Genomic DNA, 21,910 nt, shown 5'->3' with positions numbered 1-21,910 from the left:
GAGTAATGAATAAAATTTTCTAAATAAAGCCAATGAAAAGATAATGTGTCGGAGAGTCCAAATTGTTTTATAGATGGGAGAGTCCAAATGTTTTATTTTGTAATTTTATAAATTATTGTGGTTGCAACTCATAATATTCATTGGGATAGTTCACAAGTTTCATAGAACTAATTTGAAAAGAAACGATTTTGAACTTTATCAATATAAAAAATTGGTCACTATAAAATTTTGAACTAGTTGTTTTGTTGGGTTACTATCGCTTAACCTATAAGTAAGAATGAAAAATAAAAATCTCGGGAGATAAAACTGGGTGTTTTCACTACTTAACCTTATATCACATGGAGATTTGTGGGAATATAGAGTGACCACGCCTCTAACAATTTTTTTAATAAAAATAATTAGAAAATACACTATATCTTTCAATTTTAATTTTAATTTTAATTTTAATTTCAATTTCAATTATATTTTTGAGTTTTGTTTAAAAATATAAAAATTAAATTAATAATATTATAAACTAAAAAAAAATCAAAATCAATTAAATTGTTTTATTTTATTTTATTTGAATTCAATTTGAATCGAACAAAATAAATTCAATCTATGTTGATTTGCATATGACTTTACTTCATTTAAAATTGATCATCGGTATTTGAATAAAATCACTAGACTATATTAGTAGTGTTATCTTAAATATGTATTGTTTTAAGGAATTTTTGATCATTTACATATTATTTTTCTAACTGTAGTTTAAAAAATATTTACGTAATTGTTTTAATAGTATAAAAAATCAAGTGTTTGAAAAAGAAAATTTTATATTTTTAGATATCTTAATTTTATTAATGTCAATGTGATTGAGCATAACCAAATCAACATGATTAATTTTGTGACAAAAATTGTAAAAACTCAACTAAACTAATTTTGTTTTTTATTTAGATTTTTTTTCATCTCCAAATATACGAACTAAATCAATATGTTATATCTATAACTCCGTCTCTCCTACACATATGTAACTTTTTAGTTCAATTCGTTCGTTTTTTACAATTGTCTTTATAAAAAAATTTATGTGTTTGCATTGCAAATTAACAACCTAAAATTTTAATATACAATAAAATACTACATTTAATTTATCAATTAAAATTTTAAAACTCCAAAATATTTATTCAAACTCCGCCAGTGTCTTATATTATTGCAAAAGAGTTGGAGTACTCTTGTACTCCTTCTAATTTCAATTATTATTAGATATTTTAATTAGTTAATTAGTTAAATTAATTAGTTGATTATACTAACTAATTAATTATTTTATACTAATTAGTTATTTATCTAATTGACTATATAAATATTTGTAACATTTGATGTAATTAATTCTCTCAATTATCAATATTATTATTTTTTCTCTTATCAATAATTTAAATCAAAAATTGGAATAATTATTTGTCTATAAAAAAATTTAAATAATATTTTTTATAAAAAGAATATTGTGTCATTTCAATAGAAATAATATCTACAATTAAGATTTGTTCAACATACGTAGAGACTTAAAAATAATTTTAATGATTTTTAAAACAAATTTTTAAAATTTTAAACATGACATCACAAAATTAATATAATTAATATCATGTAATATTTCTTTTTCAATTGATTTAATATTTTTGAAACAATACTAAATTTAAAAAAGACTTACATTAATACCGATGCTCAATACAATCAAGAACATAATGAAAGACCAAACAACAAGGCAAGAGCATTGTCTATATCAAACATTTACTTTACATTGACAAAGAACAAAGATGGCAATAACCTTGTTCCTATCTTCATTAGTAATCTCCCATACCTCATCAAAGTAATAGGCCTCAATCAATTATAGAGCGGTGATGAAGATAAGAAGCCTACAATGGTTAATATGGTAGTGACTTGTGAGAGAAACGGATAGGAGGATATGTCAAAAAAACACGTTAAATATTATTTTTCTATTAATGAAACTTTAAGGATATATCATGGAAGACATACCAAATTCACAAGTAAAAAACTCAAGAAAAATAAAGTTGCAAACGAGCTCATTATTTTTATTTTCATAAATCTTCCAAAAAAAAAAAGACAACTTTTATTAAATGGCTAAATAGGTTAAATGCATCATCTAGTCTTTTAAGTTGTTTAATTAAAACAGATTTAATTTTAAATTTTTTTTTAACAAGTTAATCCTTTTAATAATATGTAAATGTTTGTACCGTTCAAATCAGAGTTAAAAAATGATTTTTGAGTTTCAAATTTTTTATATTGATGCATATACCCGAAAATCTAAAATAAATTAGATATGAAGTTGTGGATGGACGGATAAATATTAAAGTTTAAAATCTATATTTTTTATCAGGATTGCCAAAAATCTAAATTTTTTTTTGAATAATTTCTAAATTTAAAATCTTGAAACTCATGAATATCAATAAGTTTAAAAAACATTTAAATACTCGGATGGAAAACTAACAAAAAGGTTAATGAACAAATATTTTTATAGATTAAAAAAAACTAACTTATTATAATATAATGGACCAAAAAATGCATTTAGCTTCTTAATTGGGAAAACTACATATATATCTTTTGTATCTGTTGACGAACATGAACTCTAGATACAAAATAAAGCTTCTTAATTGGGAAAACATTCATCTAGGAGTGGGAATTATAAGATCGATTGAAAAGCCTTATGGCTTAATCAATCCCAAGTTCAGGTTATATAGAATTTTTTAAATACACAAAGGTTGAGATTATACAACTAAAGAGTTTACGTTTCAAACCCCAAAAAAAGTCTTTTAGTCTATCAAGTCAACTTAAATAAATGTGAATTGTACTTTATATAACTATTATTATTATTATTATTATTATTATTATTATTATTATTATTATTATTATTATTATTATTATTATTATTATTATTTTGACATTATTATTATTACTAACTTCTTTATATTTTGATTGTAACCAAAATTTTAGAGCTCAACCTTCATGTAAGTAAAGTTTGACCTAAAATTATTCTATTTAAAATTATAACTTAGGTTAAATTTGACCAAAAATTATTGTAGCTTAAATTTAACTGTTGATTCTTTCAAACGATTAGTTAATAATTAAAATTTATTAACACTTGAGTTTAATTATTTAGTTATTTTCGTCTTTATATAAATTATATCGGCAACATGCTTTTTTTAATATACTTTCTCAAATTAGTGAAACTCAAAGGCTAAACTTGCTATTTGGAAAACATTCTCTCTATCTGGCGAATGAAATTTAATTGGTGAAAAGTGTCATTCATAACATGTTGATCTACAACTTCCACATATATTATTGGTCGACTTCTCTTCTCAAAGATGTAAACAAATGGATTAGGAATTTCATCTAGCCTGACAATATTAAACATAGAAAGTTAGTTAATATTGTCTGACATAAAATTTGTCATCCGCTTAATAAATGTGGTCATGGAAATGGAATTACGTCTTTGTGGGCCATTAATAATGCTGCTATCATTAAACTCGCTTAGGGCTTATTAATTCTAGTCAACATTGGGCTATTCTTTTTAGAGGTCAGGTCTTTCGAAGGTGTGTGCATATTAAATACCATATTGACTCCTAAATCTAAACCAGACTCAAATATCAGTTAATAACTATGTACGAGAACAACACATTTGGCAATGGTAAAAATAATAATTTATGGGTCGACACTTGGTTAGACGATTCTTTGGTTTATATTTTTAACATTGATGAGGATAGGATATCTCATATTCATATCACTGTCAATCATTTCATTTAGGATGGTGATTATAAAGTTCATTCAATTATGTTACATACTTACTCTCATCTAGTCGCCTTATTGGCCAACGCTACTATTCTTAAATTGGAATGTGAGGATAATCTGATTTGGAGATTAAACAATTATGGAGTTTTAAGTTTTAAGGAAGCTTATCTATTCTTTAAGTCTTTAGGGCAACAAATCCCTTGGACCAAAGCTATTTGGCACAATAATTTTCCTTTTTTCAAGTCTCTTAGGTTTTGGAGATTGTTGCATACCAGGATGCCTACAAATGATAATTTAATCTCTCGAGGTTGTCAAATTGATTCAAGATGTGAGCTCTGTAAATGTGAAATAGAGACTAACACTCATCTTTGTTTATCTTTCTCATTTGCTACTAAGCTCTGGTCTTGGTTAACCTCTATTTTTCACTCTCAAATGGATAATAGTTCAGTTCAAAATCTTCTTGTCATATGTGACAAATGTTGGTCTCAACAATGCAGAGATATTATTTTGATCAACATCATCTTTATTATTGATATTATTTGGTATTATAGAAATAAGCTCGAATTGAAGGCAAGGATCTTGTTTTTCACACTAGCATTAACAAAATTATTGTCAATGTATCTTTATTTGACAATCACACTTCTAGTACAATCTCCAACTTTATTCAAGAATTTCAAATTCACAAGTACTTTCAAATCAGAGCTCGTCATCCTAAAGCACCTACCGTTAGGAAATGTTCTGACTCCCCCAAAGAGTATTGAATTAAATGTAATGACGCTCCCTGCTCATGTTGCTTGTGGAGACATATTTAGGGACAGTTATGCTACTTCATTGGTTGTTTTGTTATGCTACATTAGGTATTACAACCACATTGCATGCTAAAACTATGTGTGTAATGGTTGCTACTGAAATAACCTACAAGAATAAGTGGAAATTACTATGGATTGAATATGATTCACAAATCGAGCTTTTAGGAATACTAATCTTGTTTCATGGTTTATTAGAAATTGATGACTTAATTGCATTGAGATGATTAAGAATATGAGTTTTATTATGTCTCATATTTTTAGAGAAAATAATCAATGTGTGGACAAAATTGCTAATTTGGGTCTTCACATTTTTAACGGTCATTGGTGGGATACCTCTCTTTCTAGCATTTCTGATGTTTTCAATAGAATTAGGATTGGTCTTTCTTAATATATATTTTGCTAATGTTTGTCGGTGTTTACTCTACTCTTTTTTTTCTTTATCGTGGCTTTATTCCGATGAGTTTTTCTAGTAAGGGTTTTAAAGAAATACTAGTTTGTATCTATTTGAATTGCTTTCTTGGGTTTTAGTATAGTTCCCTCCATGAATTTTGTATTTTTCTATTCTATTTTATTTTAATAATATTTTAGAATTTTGTCGATAACATTTGATTGACTTAAGGTACTAACATAATTGTGATGCATTTGTATTCTATTTTTTATAATAAAAAAAAGGATCGCACTAAATTTACATGAGGCATAAATGATTTATACATAAAAAGAACAACGAAAATGATTTATTGTTTGATTTTAATTTTTAAAATTGATAAGTTGATTCTTTGACAAAATATAAAGTTTTATTAGCCACGGATATAAAATAATTTTACAATGTGAGAAAATAGTTTGAATCACAATGCAATGAAATTTTTTTCAATTAATTTGATTCAAATATGAAGTTGAGTATATCAAAAAACCGTCGACATTTGTTACCAAAAAATATTATACCTTTTGATGTAAAATATATTTAGATATATATTTTTTTGACATTATGATGGTTTAGAGAAGTTTATATGTTGTAACAATTTTTAAATTTTCAGATGGTATTATTCTTTTGGTGTGTTATTCTCTTGATCATGATTTTTTCTCCAAGGTTAAAATTTTCTCATTATATTGTTGTGTTGGAACATATAATATGTTAATGTGTGAATTTAAAAATTGTTGAAGTCTCCATATTAGAAAACTCTCATATTTTGAGTAGTTTTCAACTTTATAAATACTAAAGTTCCACACTTGATAGAAAACATATGTGTGTTTGTTTCTATCACTATATAACGAGATTCAAAGTTGGATGAATCTATCAACTTTCTCTTTTCTCATTTTCTATTATGTTCCACTTATTTCCGAGCCACTTTGGTTGTTATGTCGTAGTCCTTTTGAGCGATTGTTATGTCATACTCTCTTTGTTTTTTAGAACAGTTTCGTATCTTAGTTTCTTCGATTTTTAGAACGGTTTTGTATCATAGTTCTATCAATTTTTAGAGTGGTTGTTATATCGTAGTTCCGTCGATTTCTTAGTGGTCCTAATACCACTATCCTTTTAGAGCGGTTTTTTGTGCCGTAGGCATTTTGATTTATGAGTAGTCATAGTACCATATTGCGAGTACTTCGCGGTTGATAGTCTGTCTTGCACAATTTAGACAAAGTCACGAAACGTTTTAAAGAGTGACATAGTCTATGACTCAACCTAATAATATCTTCAGTGACATAAATTAATTTCTAAACAGTTTTCAAAACTAAAAAATAATATGATGTGTTGTAATTTTCCAAATAAAAAATAAAATAAAAAATAGCAATCAAAGAAATTAATGCCTTTCTTTACGCGGATGAAACCAACAATGGCCATGGCATTTGAAGAGACATGAAGACGGTCATGGCACATAATTGCTCCACAATTTTCTATGATTCTTTGATTCTATAAGTTGTCATTGGTTTGTTCTTCTTTATTCTTTTTGTTTTAGTGGTTTCATTATTATTTTCAAATATGTACTTTAGAGTTATTCTTTGTATCAAACTTTGAAAATTATCTTTTTTATGAGGCGATCGATCTATATCTCTTTGATCTTATTATTTATAACATATCTTACTATTCAAATTTAGATCACAATATTCACTTTACTTTAAAAAATATGACATACTTTAAAACAAAAAAGTGAATATTACTAGAAAATTAATAGAATTTCTGTCAAAAAAATATAGACAAAAAAAATATATTTAAAAAATAAATAAAGACAAAAAATAATATTATTTGTGTATAGCTATTGTCAAACATTAAGTTTAGAGAAAAATAGGGAAAAGAGCCATATGAAATACCTTATTGAATAGCTTCTTGGCTCCATATCTTGGCCCCACGTCAATTCATTTCCAGTTCCTTATTCACATCACCAAAGACAAAGCTCACTTCTCATCTATATATACATGAGAAGCAATTATATTAATTTAACTCAACTATATCTTCACACTTCTCTCTCAAGCTTCTTCCATTTTCAGATCATAACAATTTCTTTCTAACCTTATATTTCTCTCTTAAATTTCTCCTTCAACTTGGAGATATGGTACGAGCCCTGGTCTCTTCTTTTATTTATTTATTATATACATTTTTCTCTGTTTCTTGTAGGTTTGAGTATCTTTGTTTTCAATTTTTTTTTTGTGTATTCATTTTTATTTTTTTTTAATTCACATAATATATGATATAATATATTATCATATATAATATAATTTAATTAGAATTGTAAAATATAATTGTTATATAAGTTATCGGTGTAAAAATCTTTATATTTCATCTAATCATATTTTATTTTATCATCATGCCACTTATTATTTGAATATTTCTACAAACATAAACTATTGAGATGTAAATAAATGCATATTTAAATCTTTTTTTACTAAATGCATGCTAATTAAAGTCATTATTATATTATCATTTACTTGTTGAATGGATGCTTGTTTTTGGAACCTGAGGAAGATGTTTTAACTTTTGGAGGATTAATTAAAAAATTCATCAATTCAACGGTTCAATTAATGTTTTTTATATTATTTAAGGATCATACATATTAAAATTTACAAAAACAAAATAGATATCTGTAGCTATAAGATTTTATACTCAATATTGTACTTATATTTAAAAAAATATATTATATATTAAAATGAATTTATTTGATATATAGTCAAAAAAACTATTAATTTAATGATAAAATATAATGTTTGTGTCGACGAATCTCTATATTATAATAATAATAATAATAATAATAATAATAATAATAATAATAATAATAATAATAATAATAATAATAATAATAATAATTGACACTGTTTCTAAAAAAAAAGAAAAAGTTTGAATACACTTTTTTTGTTGTTGAAAAAAACACTTTTTTAATTTTCAATAAATTGAATGTAAATATTCCAAAGTAAAACTTTGACATATAATACCTTAAAATTTATCTTTGAAACATGAATAATTTTTGTCTAATTAAATTTTTCTATATATATATATATATCGATCCCGCATGATTAATATTTAGCTAAAAGATATTATCAACAATTTATCTATGAAGGATTCTAACTTTCTAATTGAATTTGTCTATGTATACTTTCATTTTGTATCATGATAGATTCTTCATTTTTGGAAGAAAAAATATTACAACATCTAGCCTTATCCATTAATAATGATATTAAAATCTTGCCTTATGCATTAAAAATAATATTAAAATCTAATTTTTTTTATCTAAAATATTCTTCAGTCAAAAATCAAAATTAACCTTCAACACACATAGAATCATTAAATGAGGTGATCCCTCCTAATAAATATTTTTCTTTATACATCAACTAAAAATCAAAACATAACCACATATTTAACAGATTTAATTATCTATCAATTATATCAAACTTATATTAATCAAAAAATATTTAAAATAACACATAAATTGAAAATTTGATATTGAAATAATATAATTAAAATTTTGATAATAACATCTTTAAATTATAATTTAACTAAAAAATATTAATATTATTAAATTAAACGTCTAATATGAATCAATTTATTATCTCTTTAAAAACAAAATTCTGATACAAAATAAATTTGACAAGACTAATGAATTTAGACCTTTGTTATTAGTTTTACCTTTGTGCCAAGGTGTATTCGCCGGCTTAGGCTTATGGTAAAATTTTGTCTAATTCTATTTTGTTGTCAGTGGCGATGCTTACTTGCCAAATTGCAGGCCCCAATCTCCATAGATTTACTATAATTAAACCTCTAATTCTTTTTTAATATCCGTTTTATTTTAATTATCACATTTATAAAAAAAATTATTTACTTATAGTTTTTAAAGCTAAATATCAATTAATTAATAATATATTTAATTATTTGTTATAGAAAAAATATAAATAATAATAGTTGATGTTATAGAAAAATATTAATTATTTACTTATAGAAAAAATATTAATTATTTGTTATAGAAAAATTATTTACTTATGAAATGAGATCATAAATAAATTATAGACAAAAGATAAATAATAATCTCAATTAATCTTTTGATTTTTGTAACCTCCGTTCATTTTTAATTATAATATTCGTAAAAAAATAATTTTTACTTAGTTGTCGTTTTCAAAATTCAAAGTTAATTATGAATTAATTAATATTACTTTTAGTTATTTATTTCATTACAGAAAAAAAATATATAAAATAAAATAATAAATTATTAAAGACAATATAGAAAAAAATAAATAATAATTTATTTTTTGACTCAAGATAAATAATAATCTTGAAAATAGTAAAAAAATTTAACTATCCTGTAATATATTAAAGACAAAATATAACAATTAAAAAGAATAATTTTCTTTGAAAATTGAATTAAAAACAACAAATTTATATTAATGTAGTGTTGGTGAAGTAAAAACAATCTGGCCTCATAAAGAACAAGACCTCAAATCCTAGCAGATTCACACGTGGAGATAATCATTTTAGAGACTGTGGGGACATATATGTACCTGCACCTTGTTTTGGAATTTATTTAGTAATATACATCTACATAATTATTTGACATTTTTTCCAATGGTCCACATTCCCAGAAACAACATGATCCTCAACCAAATAAATATGACAATACAATCCGAACTCCTACTTATTCACTTTAAGTTGTCTCAATTTTAATGACAAAAGTCTGCTTTAATTCATTGTGCATTTTTTTTTTAATATTGAGACTCTATGACTATGAGAGTGTTGCTATCTGTATCGCACATAGTTTCGAACTTGCTCTATTAATAAAATTATTTTATTTTATTATATATATATATATATATATTTATTTGTTTAATACTTTTATATACTATAAATTTTAATGTATCCACGTGTGTGACTCCACTGGCATTTGAGGTCTTACTCTTTAAACTCGCATTATCTACTTTATAAACATGTAATACTATCTTAGGAAATATTAATCATCTATATCTATTTCTTTGTAGTTGTACATCTTAAGCACTATGTTGGTGAGGTGTACATCAATTAGAAATATCAAAAGAAAAAAAAATATATATTTATTTTTATTCATAATACTTTGACTAATTTTTTATTAACAATTTAGTTTTTTTTAGTGTTTGACTCAAATAATTTTGAGTTTATTTAAAAAATAAATATTAATATTATAAATTGGGCGTTTTGTGTCGAGTTTAAATTTAAACTTTAAAGTTATATGATATGAATTAATTACGGAGAAATTTATCACATCCTTTAAGATAAATATAAAAAGGAAATTTTTATATGATTAATTTTGTAACTCTTTTTATTAATTTGAATGACGAACATATCTATGATCTCTATATATAATATTGAAATAATTTATACACAATAGTTTGAGGATTTTTTTTAACCCTTTTTTCTTTCTTTTTTGAGATTATGTTTATATTCCTTAGTTTTTGTTTTTTATTTTATTTTTTTTAATAAACTTTTAGCTTTAAACAAATACATAAATAATAACAATTTCAATGACGCAAATTGAAAATTTTCGAAATAAATTACAAATTAGAGATTTGAAACCATTTTTTTGGCATATAAGTTAAATATTTTACTTGTTGGTATTATTATTACAAATGAGCATCAAACTATATTCAAATGATTAATACCAAATTGTTTGTAAATTGAAACTATTAGACTTTTAAGAGTACTTAAGTGCATGCTTAAGAAAACAATTAACAATGTGAAAAAATGGTGGTGCAGGTGACTAAAGAAGAGAAAAAAGAGATAAAAATTGTTCTTACAAAGCCACTACAACTAGAAAAGGAATCAAATTCAGAAGAGAATTACAGAGCCCCTAATCTTTTACAACGTTTATTAAGTTTATTCAATAATGTACGTCCAGGATCTGATCTCACACGCTTTCAGGTAACATCTCTTCTTTTGATATTTTATTTTTCCCTTTTTTTTTTTTTTGGTTTAAAATTAGGCCTCTTAACTAGTTTACCTTTTTGGATCCATTATTAATTAGAAGAAAAAAAAAACTTTCCAATTAAAAATATGCACATCACTTTCGACACAGTTGTTTGTCTTCGGGGACCAAATAATCATGATCACACATTTTATTTCATTTTTGGTACAATGATCACAATGTTTTAAAATACTGGAAAAAGTACTATAATAAATTTGGTGAGCTAGATCTCAAGAACTAGCTAGTATACATCATCTATTATATAAATCAATAAAAGTAAATTACTTGCAAGAACTCTAAATTACCTAATTTTAAAAATTTGATACATCATTATTTATAATAAGGTTAATTATATCTTTTAACTCTTCATGATTTTTTATTTTGACAAAGTTAAATTTACGTTTTTTTCGATGTATTTTATTGATTTGAATAAATGATTTTTAAAACTTTTTTAATTAAAAAAAGATAAGAATAATTTCAAAATAAATTTATTCTGGAGTCAATGAAGAATTTTTTTTATAATTTTGGTTTCACTTTATCATGAAGGAAAAATATGGAGACAAAAATAAATTAAACAAAAAATCTTAACTATAAGATGAACTTTTAAAATATTAAGATTTTTCCTTCAAATAGACAATGTAGAATTTTGATGGCACAATAATTTGGAGAAAATGATGAAAATGTTTTATGTTATACATGCAGCTGCCACCACTATTTAACTTACCAAAATCACAACTTCAATGCTATGGTGAATCAGTGTATTGCAGTGCCTCAGATATGTTAAGCATATGTAACAGAGGACAGAGTCCATTGGATAGGTTCATAAGTGTTGTAGCATGGTGCATATCTACTACACGCCCTGCATCTTTTGGTGTTGCTCCTTATAATCCTATTCTTGGTGAGACACACCATGTTTCAAAGGGAAATCTTAATGTTTTACTTGAACAGGTACTTGCTTCTCAATTCTTAATTTGCATATTTCTACCTAACATTATGGTTTAAGGGCTATGAAGCTCAGACGACACAAATAAAATACTGATACTGACACTTAGTCACTATTATTAATTTAAAAAAATAAAAGTGATTGAATTTAATTATATGTATCTTTATGTGTTGGTGTTGAATACAAATATATGTTAGGATGTTCAATTTTTTATTTTAATTTTAGACAAGTTTGATTTCTTAAATGATGATAAATCTTAGACAATCAATTTTACTATGTAATTGACTATAGGTCATTAGATTAAGAGAGAAAATTTTCTTCAATTTAATCTAACGGCTTACAATCTACTACAATGTAAAACTGACGATGATCTATTTTGTAAATGGTGGCATTTTGAACTAATTTTTTGTTTATTAGTTTAAACCAAAAAAATAAAATAAATACATAGGTTAGTTTTCTTGATATTGATTGAATGATAATCAAGTTATTGGTTTACATGTGTTTGCAGGTTTCACACCATCCTCCAGTAACTGCTCTCCATGCAACAAATGAAAAGGAAAACATAGAAATGATATGGTCTCAGCAACCTGTTCCAAAATTTTATGGTATATTATATCTTCACCTTTTCTAGGATCATAAGTATTTCTATCTCATTTACCTGCAATGAAAAATAATATATCTTTTCGATAACATGCTTCTTCAAATCCTAATTGACCAATTTATTATATTTTATCTCATTAAGAAATTTTCACATTTAAAACTTTAAATAATTGTCATGAATTCTTAAATACTTTACAAATAATCTAGAATTACGTAGCAGTATTACTTAAGATTGAAATTGTTTCTGGTGTATGACATGTACCAATGTAGACATTGACACAATATCAATATAAATATTTACCGTCAATCACTTACATTTTCTTAAATTATTACTATTATCTAAATATTAGTATCAGTATTGTATATGACATTTATTCCAGTATCAGTACTATGCTTCATTGATAAAAAAAATATGTTCGTTCCAACTTCAAAATTATAAATGCAATTCCTTAGTATATAAAAAATGTTTAGATTGAATATTTAATGAAATCAAATGTGCAGGCACATCCATTGAAGTAAAAGTAGATGGTAAAAGGAAATTAAAGCTCTTAAATCATGGGGAAACATATGAGATGAATTGTCCTCACCTTTTATTTAGAATTCTTCCAATTCCAAGTGCTGATTGGGTTGGCACAGTTGATATAAGGTGCCTAGAGACAGGCCTAGTAGCTGAGCTATCCTACAAATCAAGTCACTCTTTTCTAGGACTTGGTGGAAATCATAAAGTGATCAAAGGGAAAATCATTGACTCTTCATCCTTGAAAGTTCTATATGATGTTGATGGTCATTGGGATAGGTATTATCTTCCTTCTAACTACTTATTTTAGCTTTCATTTTTTCTTTTTAATTTGATTATATAAAGTAAAGAGTATATGAAGTATGTAACTGTATAGATATATAGGAGAAGTTTTAAAGATCCTAAAAGAAATTTATTAATAGAATTTATATAATTGACTGAATATTTTTATTGTTTTAAAAATCGAACCGAATTAGATTATTTAAAAAGTTGAATTTTGAACTAATTTATACTACAATTTATTTAATTTATCGGTTCAATCATGATTTTCTTTCAATTCAAGTAGATTGAAGTAGTTAAACCACGACCGGAAATCTCGCCAGTTCAATGTTGATTTTTGTTTGTAAAATATTACTTTCAATAACTATACTTCTTCAGTAAAAAAAAAAAAAAAACTTTATTTCTAATTCATACCTTAATGTAATTTTTATTCAATTTTGTAATGCAGGATTGTAAAACTGAAGGATAGAAAAAATGGGAAAGTTAGAGTGATATATGATGCAACAGAGGTTATTTCAGGTTTACAAGCTCCTATTCTCAAGGATGTAGAGGTACTCAAATCAATTCATCTTTTTTATTTATTTCATTTATGAACCAATTTCTTTCTTGTACAAAAGATGCATATATGCTAAGGAACTTATTCCTCCTTTGATGTGCCTTCTTTTTGTTAAGGTATAGGAACATTAAAAATTGGAAAGAGCGATTTTGTTTATTTTATGGACTTTTTTAATATACTTTACATCTGTCCTCATTTTTATTGGTACAAACATATATGTCCTCATTTATAAAGTCACTTTTGTCATTTTTACATATATTAAAAATAAGGGATTAAAAATATGATTGGCATATGCAATTTATGCTTTTTATTTTATTTTAGTTTTTATAACTTTTTATTTTTATTTTAGTCTTCACAAATATATTTTTGTGTGATTTTGATCTTTATTTTTCTGTTTTAGTCTTTAAAAAATTGTTTCTATTGAAATGAGTCTCTGTAATATATATTTGATTTTAATTATTCAAAATATACAGAATTGCAGGAATTAATTTTGTATAAACTAAAATAAAATAACAGTGACAAACAATAAAACAAGAATATTTATAAAAATAAAATAAAATAAAAATTTACAGAAATTAAAATTAAAAGACACATATTTGTAGGAGTCAACAAAACATTTAATGTGTTTTTGTATATAAATATTCCTAAGAAATGTTTTATGCATATACGTATCCAATTTAATTTTAACTCTTAAAATAAATTAATAATATTAATAAGAGTTACACTTGTAAAAAAACATGTGTCAATTAATTTGAAACAAAATTTACTTTTTTTTCAAATAATATATATTTAGGGAGAAAGAATATATGGCTAACTAAGAAAAAAAGCATATTTGAAGTGAAAAAGTAAAGATATTTAGATACCTACATACACATCAAACAATTAAAGTTTTTGTTATAATAATTAAGTGACATGTTTTAGTGAATGTGACATGAGATTCACTTGTTGATCAGAGTGTGTGGCCAACAGAATCAGTGAATGTTTGGAGTGAATTGAGCCAAGCTATACTAAGCAAAGATTGGGAGAAAGCAAGAGAAGCAAAGCAAGTAGTGGAAGAGAGACAAAGGGAGCTCATGAGAGAATTTGAGTCAAAAAGACAAAATTGGATTCCTAAACATTTTGTAGTGTCTTACACCAAAGAAATAGGGTGGCACTGTTCACCTATTCATAACTCTGTAACACCTGCTCCTATCATAGCCCTATAAATTATAATACTTATTATTTTTTATTTTAAGGAAAAATAGTTATTATAGTGTATTATTATCTTTTTTCTTAGATGTTCAACTATGTACCTAACTTTGAAATAGAATAAAGTTTTATGTTAGATTGATTTATTATTAAGAATAGAAAAAATTCCTTAAAGGAGTTGGAATTTTTTTCGTAGTCATAGAGAAATTTTAACCATTTATTTGAAAGATGCAAAGAGAGAAACATAGTTAGACAGGAATCGATGTGGATATATTTCATAATAACAAACTTTTTATACTATACAATTTATAGAGTATAGAGACTCAAAATTAGTGTATATGATAATTTCAATAAACCTGAACATTTCTTATTTTGGTTTGAATATTAAAGATTGTGTTGTTATTGCTACCAACCAGCAATAAAGAATTATAAAATAGGCTAAATTACATTTTTGGTCCGTTAACTTAATTTCAGTTAACATTTTAGTTTTCTATCTTTTTTTTTTCGAGTTGGTTCTTTATTTTAATTTTAAGTGCTCTTCTTTTTCGGGCACATTTGGCATGGTGCTAGAACCTTATTCAGAGATGTTTTTGCTGGTATATTTTATGTTTTAAAATATTAATAATATTATCCTTTGTTTTACAAAAATTCAAAAAAATCATCAAAATTTTCAACCAAAACCCATAAAATTAATAATCATCTTCAATATAATGCAAATTTCATCAAATCCATAACTCAAATATTCAAATAAACTCATATTTTCATCTCCAACAACATCAAATAAAGAATGAAAATATGAGTTTATTTCAAGATTTAAGTTATGAATTTGATTAAATTTGCATTTTATTGAAGATGATATTGAATTTTATGGATTTTGTTTGAAAATTTTGATGATTTTTTTGAATTTTTGTAAAAAAAAATGACAACATTGTTAACATTTTAAAAAATAAAATATCAAATTGTCACTTAAAATTAAAATAAAGGACCAACTCAAAGAAAAAAAAAAGATAAAAGACTAAAACGTTATCTGAAATTAAGTTAAGGGACTATGGATATAATTTAACTTATAAAAAATGACAATATTCTCAATACAAGAGTTTCTCTCTCATACGAGTAATCCCTCTCACACATACAATTACTATCATCTCTTGCTTTTAGATGAGATACTATAATACTTCACAGAGTTTACAGAGGAGGAGTAGTTTTCGTATGTGACAGTGTATTAATTATCCCTAATTTACAAGAAACTCCATTTCATGAGAATTCTTCAAGATTCCAAATACATCTCCACCCCTTGAGATGTTATACTTCAAGTTCTACAACTGGCATTAATTTTTATCGTTTGAAAATTCTAATCGCATCTTTCAATAAATATTTATACAATTAAAATTTTCAAACTTTAACATTGTATTGTGAATATTCTCGATTATTGCATCATGAATATCTTTAATATATTAAAATAGATTTCCTAAGTCAATTAAATGACACCTCACGCCCTTAAGTGCCACATTTGTGTCACATTGTTTATATTTTTATGTCGCACCCTTCATAAGTTTTTACAATTCTTTACATCTTCAATTTTTCAATTTTGCTTTTGCATGTCACACATCATATACATATGTTGAAAATCCAGACTAAAAAACTCTCCATTAAAATAAATCTACCATCTTCTCACAACAATCAACTTTTACTTTTGCTCCATTTTTAACTTTACATATTTGTTGGTAATAAAATATGTCCTATTAATTATATCATTCTCAATATATCAGTTATCATTTGCAATTACAAATCTGATCTCATGAAATCATCTCTGCTCATTTCTTGAAAATTTTATACTTTGAATTTGAAAAACCGGATTTATATGTAAGAAATAACTCAGGTATTGACATTTCTCTTTCATTCTATTAGATTTTCATCACACGTTTGGTATTCTTTATATTAATTTGTAGCTTCTATCATTCAAAAAATGGTAGTTTATGTCCTTAAATAAATAAAAAATCTATTACCATTTACAAATTTGATATGACATTCAAACGTAACCACTTCATGTTTAATCGATTCAATATTAGAGAGTCCAAATACATTAGTATCTCACTCAACCATGATAAAATATACAAAAGCTTGCAATTTTGATTTTTATAATAGTCAATAAACAATTACTTATAAATTTATTTGATAAATAATTGAAATTTACTTTAAACAAAATGTTTTAAGTTCCACAAATAAATATATATATATATCAATACTAAATTTAATTTGAGCATCCTTTAAGTTATTATTTTATTTTTAATCTTCTTTCACAAAAACTTATTTTCAACTGCAAATATATATCTTTTATAAATAAATATAAAGCTATAACTTATAGCTTTCAAGCTATAACTTAATTCAAATGTGTATTTTAATTCATTACATATAAATACATATGTTTTCATTGTAATTCATTACATACAAATACAAATTTAGTATGCTTAAATTGAAACAAATTTTTTTTAATAAACTTTGAACAAAAATGTTATATCTATAATGTTATCATAAAATTTGGTAAAAATAAATAAATAAATAAATAAAATGGAACTTAAGTATCTCGACACAAAGATACATATTTTGAGTTTGCAAAATTAGATTTATATGTAAGAAATAATTCAAATATGTATTCATGGTAAAGGATTCAAATATTTTTAAAACAAATATTTTCGTATACAAATTTGATATGAACTCAAAACATGACCCTTTCATTTTTAATCAATTTAATATTAAAGGATTCAAATTCATGAACAATCAAGCTATAATTTAATTCAAATATGTATTTATGGTAATTCATTACATATAAATACATATGTTTTCATTGTAATTTATTACATATAATTATAAATAAAGTATCGCTTAAATTGCAACAACAAAAACTAATAAACTTTGAACGAAAATATTATATCTCTAAAGTTATCAGAAAATTCTGAAAGAAAAAAAAAACAAATTGGAATTTAAGTATCTTGATACAAAGGAATACATTTTTAGTTTGAAAAATTGGATTTATATGTAAGAAAGAATTCAAAAATTTAATATTAAAGGATCCAAATTCATCAATAACCAAACTATAAGTTAATTCAAATATGTATTCATGGTAATTCATTACATATAAATATATATGTTTTCATTGTAATTCATTACTATATAAATACAAATTTAGTATCGCTTAAATTGCAAAAAAAGAAAATTAATAAACTTTGAACGAAAATGTTATATCTCTAAAGCTATCAGAAAATTATGTATGTATTCATGGTAATTCATTACATATAAATACAAAAAAAGTATCGCTTAAATTGCAACAACAAAAAATTAATAAACTTTGAACGAAAATGTTATATCTATAAAGTTATCAAAAAAATTCGTAAAAAAAAAAAACAAAATTGGAATTGAAGTATCTCGACACAAATGTATATATATATTGAGTTTGAAAAATTGGATTTATATGTAAGAAAGAATTCAAATATTTACAGTTTTCTTTCATTCAATTAGAATTTCGTCAAACATTTAATATTCTCTATATTAATTTGTAGTTTATGTTGTATTAAAAAAATAAAGTTTATGTCCTCAAATTTGTTTTAAACTAATATTTTCATCTACAAATTTGATATGACCTCCAAACATGACCTTTCATGTTTAATAAATTTAATATTCAAATATTCAAATTCATATGTATTCATAGTAATTCATTACATATAAATACATATGTTTTCATTGTAATCAATTTAATATTAAAGGATTGAAATTTATATGTATTCATGGTAATTCATTACATATAAATATATATGTTTGCATTGTAATTTATTACATATAAATAAAATAATATATCGATTAAATAGCAACAATAAAAATTTATAGTCTTTGAACGAAACCTTCGTGCAACTTTAACTTATAATATGCTCCAATTAATAATCCAAAAAAACTACTTCCTGTACCTTATAATATGCTCCAATTGATGTAACTCCCAAACATACAATGTATATACATTACCTGATTAATCTAATAGTTTGAGTTGAGATACATTTCAGGAAAGAATCAAACACTACACTTGGACAAAACTTGGATCTCAAGCAATCAAGCAAAGATTGATCATATCATGCAAGGCTTGAAGATTATGTGTAAATGTGTCTACTGTTCATAGTGTTTATTAGTTAGATTCATCATTATGATTTCACACATCTAATATTTGCCAATTAAAACTGAAATCATAAAATAAGTATATTAATCAATCAATTGGGAAATCCACTGGGTAATCGATTTTCTGAGTCATAGAACCAAGTTTTCACCAAGTCAATCGATTAGCAAATCGATTACTTAAAGGTTTGTGTCAGACCTGTGTTCTATGATTAAAGAAAATCGATTGGACAATCGATTGATATACTTTTCTTAAATTACAAGTTTTCTACTAATCAATTGGTTAATCAATTTTCTGATTCACAGAACAAAGCTTTAACTGAGTTAATCGATTAGCAAATCGATTACTTAAATAGGTGTATCAGACCTGTGCTCTATGAGTAAAAGAAATTGATTAGGTAATCGATTGCATAAACGAATCAGTTCATCATTTATCAGAAATATACTACATAATCTATTGGCACATCGATTGAAATTAAATATCTGAGTTACAGGAGGAAATCAGTCGATTGGAAAATCGATTTGATTGAATGTCTAAGTTACAGGAAGAAATCAGTCGATTGGCAAATCGATTGGATTTAATGTCTGAGTTACAGGGAGAAATTAGCTCATTGCCAAATCGATTATGTTAGTGAAAATGAATCGACTGAGTAATCGATTGGTTGATCTCATATTTTGAACCAAAACAATCATAATCGATTGCTCAATCGATTCTGATATGAACTGAGTATCAATTTCTGATATATGCATTAAAAACATCGATTAGCAAATCGATTGGTTCATCTGTTTCAAGAATTTAAAGAAAAACAAGAAACGCGAAATCGATTGGGGAATTGATTGCGTTGGTAATACACATTAATAAAATCGATTGGGAAATCGATTTTCTGAAGTTTTTCTGAAACTATATAAACTGAATCAATATGAATTTTAAAGATAACAAAAATACATAGAAAGAACAAAAAAGATCTCATTGACTTTTCGAAAAATACACTTTGAGAAAAATTGTTATAACTCACAAACATTATTGGCAAATACTAAGTGTGAGAATTCATTGTGATTGAATCAAGTATTTTTAGTCTTTTTGAAAGAATCATCTTTGTAAAAGAAAGTGTGTGGAAATCCAGTATTGTGAAACTGGTGGTCATCTTTTAGAGTGTGTGATCATCTAAAGGAGATCTCAATCTGATCTTGCTAGGGCTTGGCGATTAGTTCTTAAGGATAGATTGGTTGTTGTTGAAGATTGATGTTGAGTTAGATGTATAGGCAGTGAAATGCTGGAAAGTCTGTAAACATACTCAAATCAATAATAGTAAAGGCTGGAATCGTTAAGTGATTCCAGGATTGGATGTAGACTATATAATTGATAGTCGAACCAGTATAAAAATCTATGGTGCACACTTCTCTATCCCTATACTCTTTATCTCGTTAATGCATGTGTTCTTGAATCTTAGTTTTGAATATACTTTGAATCTATTACTGTTAAAATTGGAAGGAATTAGATAATCTTGTTAATAATATTGTATACAACTTCCTAAGGATAGAGGTCATAACACCAACAATTGGCATCAAGAGCCTGATCTTTTAGACTAGTTCTCAAAAAGAAAATGACTTCTATTGAATTCTTGAGTGAAGGTGCCTCTTTAGCTAGACCCACTGCCTTTAATGGGTCTGCTTACACGTACTGGAAAGAAAAAATGCTTATCTTTCTAGAGGCAAGTGGGCTTGACATATTAGATGCAGTAGAAAATGGTCCTTATGTGCCTAAACATGCCGGCACTGATGGATCAAGAAACCAAGAGCTGATTGGTCTGATGATGATAAGAAAAAAGTTGGCTATAATGCAAAAGCCAAAAATATAATAACTTTTGCGTGCTGATGAGTTTTTCAGGGTATCAAATTGCAAAACTGCCAAAGAAATGTGGGATACACTCCAAAAAACTCATGAAGGCACAACTGATGTCAAGAGGGCCAGAACTAACACTCTGATGCATGAATATGAAATCTTCAATATGAAGAAGGATGAGTCAATCAATGACTTGCAGACAAGGTTCACACATGTCATTAACAATCTGAATGCTCTAGGAAAAGTAATTGACAATAAGCAACAAATAAACAAAGTAATGAGATGCTTGACTAGAGAATGGCAACCTAAGGTCACTGCAATAGCTGAATCAAAGGATCTTGGAAGCATGACCATTGCCACCCTCTTTGGCAAGCTCAGAGAACATGAAATGGAGCTGCATCGGTTAAATGAGTCAAAGAAAACTGATCGGAAAAGAAATGGACTATCTCTGAAAGCTCAAACTCATAAATAAAAATCTGAACCAGAAACTTGTACTGATGATTCCGAGAGTGAAACTGATGAAGAACCTGAAATTGGAATGCTGGTCAGAAAATTCAAGAAATTTCTGAAGAAGAAAGGAGTCCAATCAAAGCTTCAGCAAGAATGAGACAAATGATAGCAAAGTGATAACCTGCTATGAATGTGGAAAATCATGCCACATTAAATCTGAATGTTTTCAACTACAAAATAGAAACAAGTTTGTGAAAGCTAAAGGCAAGGATCAACCATCTTCAAAAACTAAAAGAGCCTACATAGCTTGGAATGACAATGATGAAGAATCTTCTGAAAATTCAGAAGAAGAAGAAGCAAACTTGTGTCTAATGGCCAAC

The 21,910-nt window shown here is 25.5% G+C and overlaps 1 protein-coding gene across 1 annotated transcript; it reads left to right on the top strand.

The window, feature by feature from the left end:
• The first annotated feature begins 10,776 nt into the window (after positions 1-10,776).
• LOC101506673 (oxysterol-binding protein-related protein 4C-like) lies at positions 10,777-15,215 on the top strand. The gene is made up of 6 exons (XM_004487922.3): positions 10,777-10,953; positions 11,699-11,944; positions 12,448-12,544; positions 13,041-13,335; positions 13,784-13,886; positions 14,845-15,215. Exons 1-6 carry the CDS (start codon positions 10,777-10,779, stop codon positions 15,094-15,096), a joined length of 1,170 nt encoding a protein of 389 aa, XP_004487979.1. The 3' UTR covers positions 15,097-15,215.
• The last annotated feature ends 6,695 nt before the right edge of the window (positions 15,216-21,910 follow it).

Source organism: Cicer arietinum, chromosome 1 (genome assembly GCF_000331145.2).
Source record: "Cicer arietinum cultivar CDC Frontier isolate Library 1 chromosome 1, Cicar.CDCFrontier_v2.0, whole genome shotgun sequence".
Classification (NCBI taxonomy): domain Eukaryota; kingdom Viridiplantae; phylum Streptophyta; class Magnoliopsida; order Fabales; family Fabaceae; genus Cicer; species Cicer arietinum.
The sequence above is the reverse complement of the archived record's forward strand: the minus strand, read 5'-3'. Positions and strand labels throughout refer to the sequence as shown.

What these genes read in the sequence shown, in the direction of transcription:
- LOC101506673 (XM_004487922.3), top strand. Translation starts at nt 10,777, where the DNA reads ATGGTGGTGCAGGTGACTAAAGAAGAGAAAAAAGAGATAAAAATTGTT. An exon ending in CTGATCTCACACGCTTTCAG is followed by an intron (nt 10,954 to 11,698) that starts GTAACATCTCTT and finishes TTATACATGCAG; the next exon opens with CTGCCACCACTATTTAACTT. An exon ending in TTAATGTTTTACTTGAACAG is followed by an intron (nt 11,945 to 12,447) that starts GTACTTGCTTCT and finishes ATGTGTTTGCAG; the next exon opens with GTTTCACACCATCCTCCAGT.